The sequence below is a fragment of the Trichechus manatus genome, unplaced genomic scaffold, assembly GCF_000243295.1.
Source record: "Trichechus manatus latirostris isolate Lorelei unplaced genomic scaffold, TriManLat1.0 scaffold00315, whole genome shotgun sequence".
Classification (NCBI taxonomy): domain Eukaryota; kingdom Metazoa; phylum Chordata; class Mammalia; order Sirenia; family Trichechidae; genus Trichechus; species Trichechus manatus.
The window spans coordinates 478030-478846 of NW_004444251.1; the positions used below are offsets into that span (position 1 = coordinate 478030).

The window sequence follows — 817 nt, forward strand, 5'->3', positions numbered from 1 at the left end:
GTAGGACAGAGTAGAACTGCCCGATAGGGTTTCCAAGGAGCGACTGGTGGATTTGAACTGCCAACCTTTTGGTTAGCAGCCGAACTCCTAACAACTGCGCCAGCTGGTATGTTCACTGTTGCGATGTGGTTTTTAGGTACAGGTAGGGGACAAAAATACATTTTGCAGGATGCTTATCTAAATTTTGGTGGGAGATAGGGAGGGTTTTAGGCCTGTAAAAAGTGGCTGATAAGTTTTCCGCCAGAAGATGGATGAACTTAGCGTGGCACTGGTATTTTCTCAGCAGTTCCTTGCTGTAGCTTGACTCTTTCTCCTTTTTTTCAGGTGAGATGAGTGAGAGCCGAGCCAAGAGGGTTCGAATAAAAGAGGTCGATGGCTGGACCCTGAGGATGCTGATTGATTATGTTTACACTGCAGAAATTCAGGTTACAGAAGAAAATGTACAGGTAAGAGTAAACGCTTCACACCCTTTAGCTCTTTACACATGCCAGTGTTTTAAATTAAAACAACACAGAGAAACATACCCACACAGTATTCATTTTGTACCAAAGTAATAGGATGTGTTGTTAAAATTGTATTTCGAAGGGATGTTTGGAATGATTACATCTCTCTAATGTTTCTGATTTCAGTATCTTTTATATTCTTGAAGTTCTGAGATATAGATCCTTTAGTTCTTTGAATGATGCTTGTTCTTTCAGGAAAGCACCGTCATGTTCATTTGAAATTACTGATTGATGCTGCCCACAATTTTTCTTTATTCCTTTGAGAAGGGTAATGTCTCCAGAGGTACAGAGGATGTTTTGGACTGCTAACAGCC

General features: G+C 40.9%; 1 protein-coding gene across 4 annotated transcripts in view; it reads left to right on the forward strand.

Moving 5' to 3' along the window:
• Window positions 1-817, forward strand: part of KLHL2 (kelch like family member 2) — a 106638-nt gene that overhangs the window by 35072 nt on the left and 70749 nt on the right. For all 4 annotated transcript variants that reach the window (XM_023725474.1, XM_023725473.1, XM_004390640.3 and 1 more), the window contains one exon: window positions 325-446. In XM_023725474.1, the coding sequence (XP_023581242.1) occupies window positions 325-446 (122 nt within the window). The remainder of the gene's footprint in view (window positions 1-324; window positions 447-817) is intronic.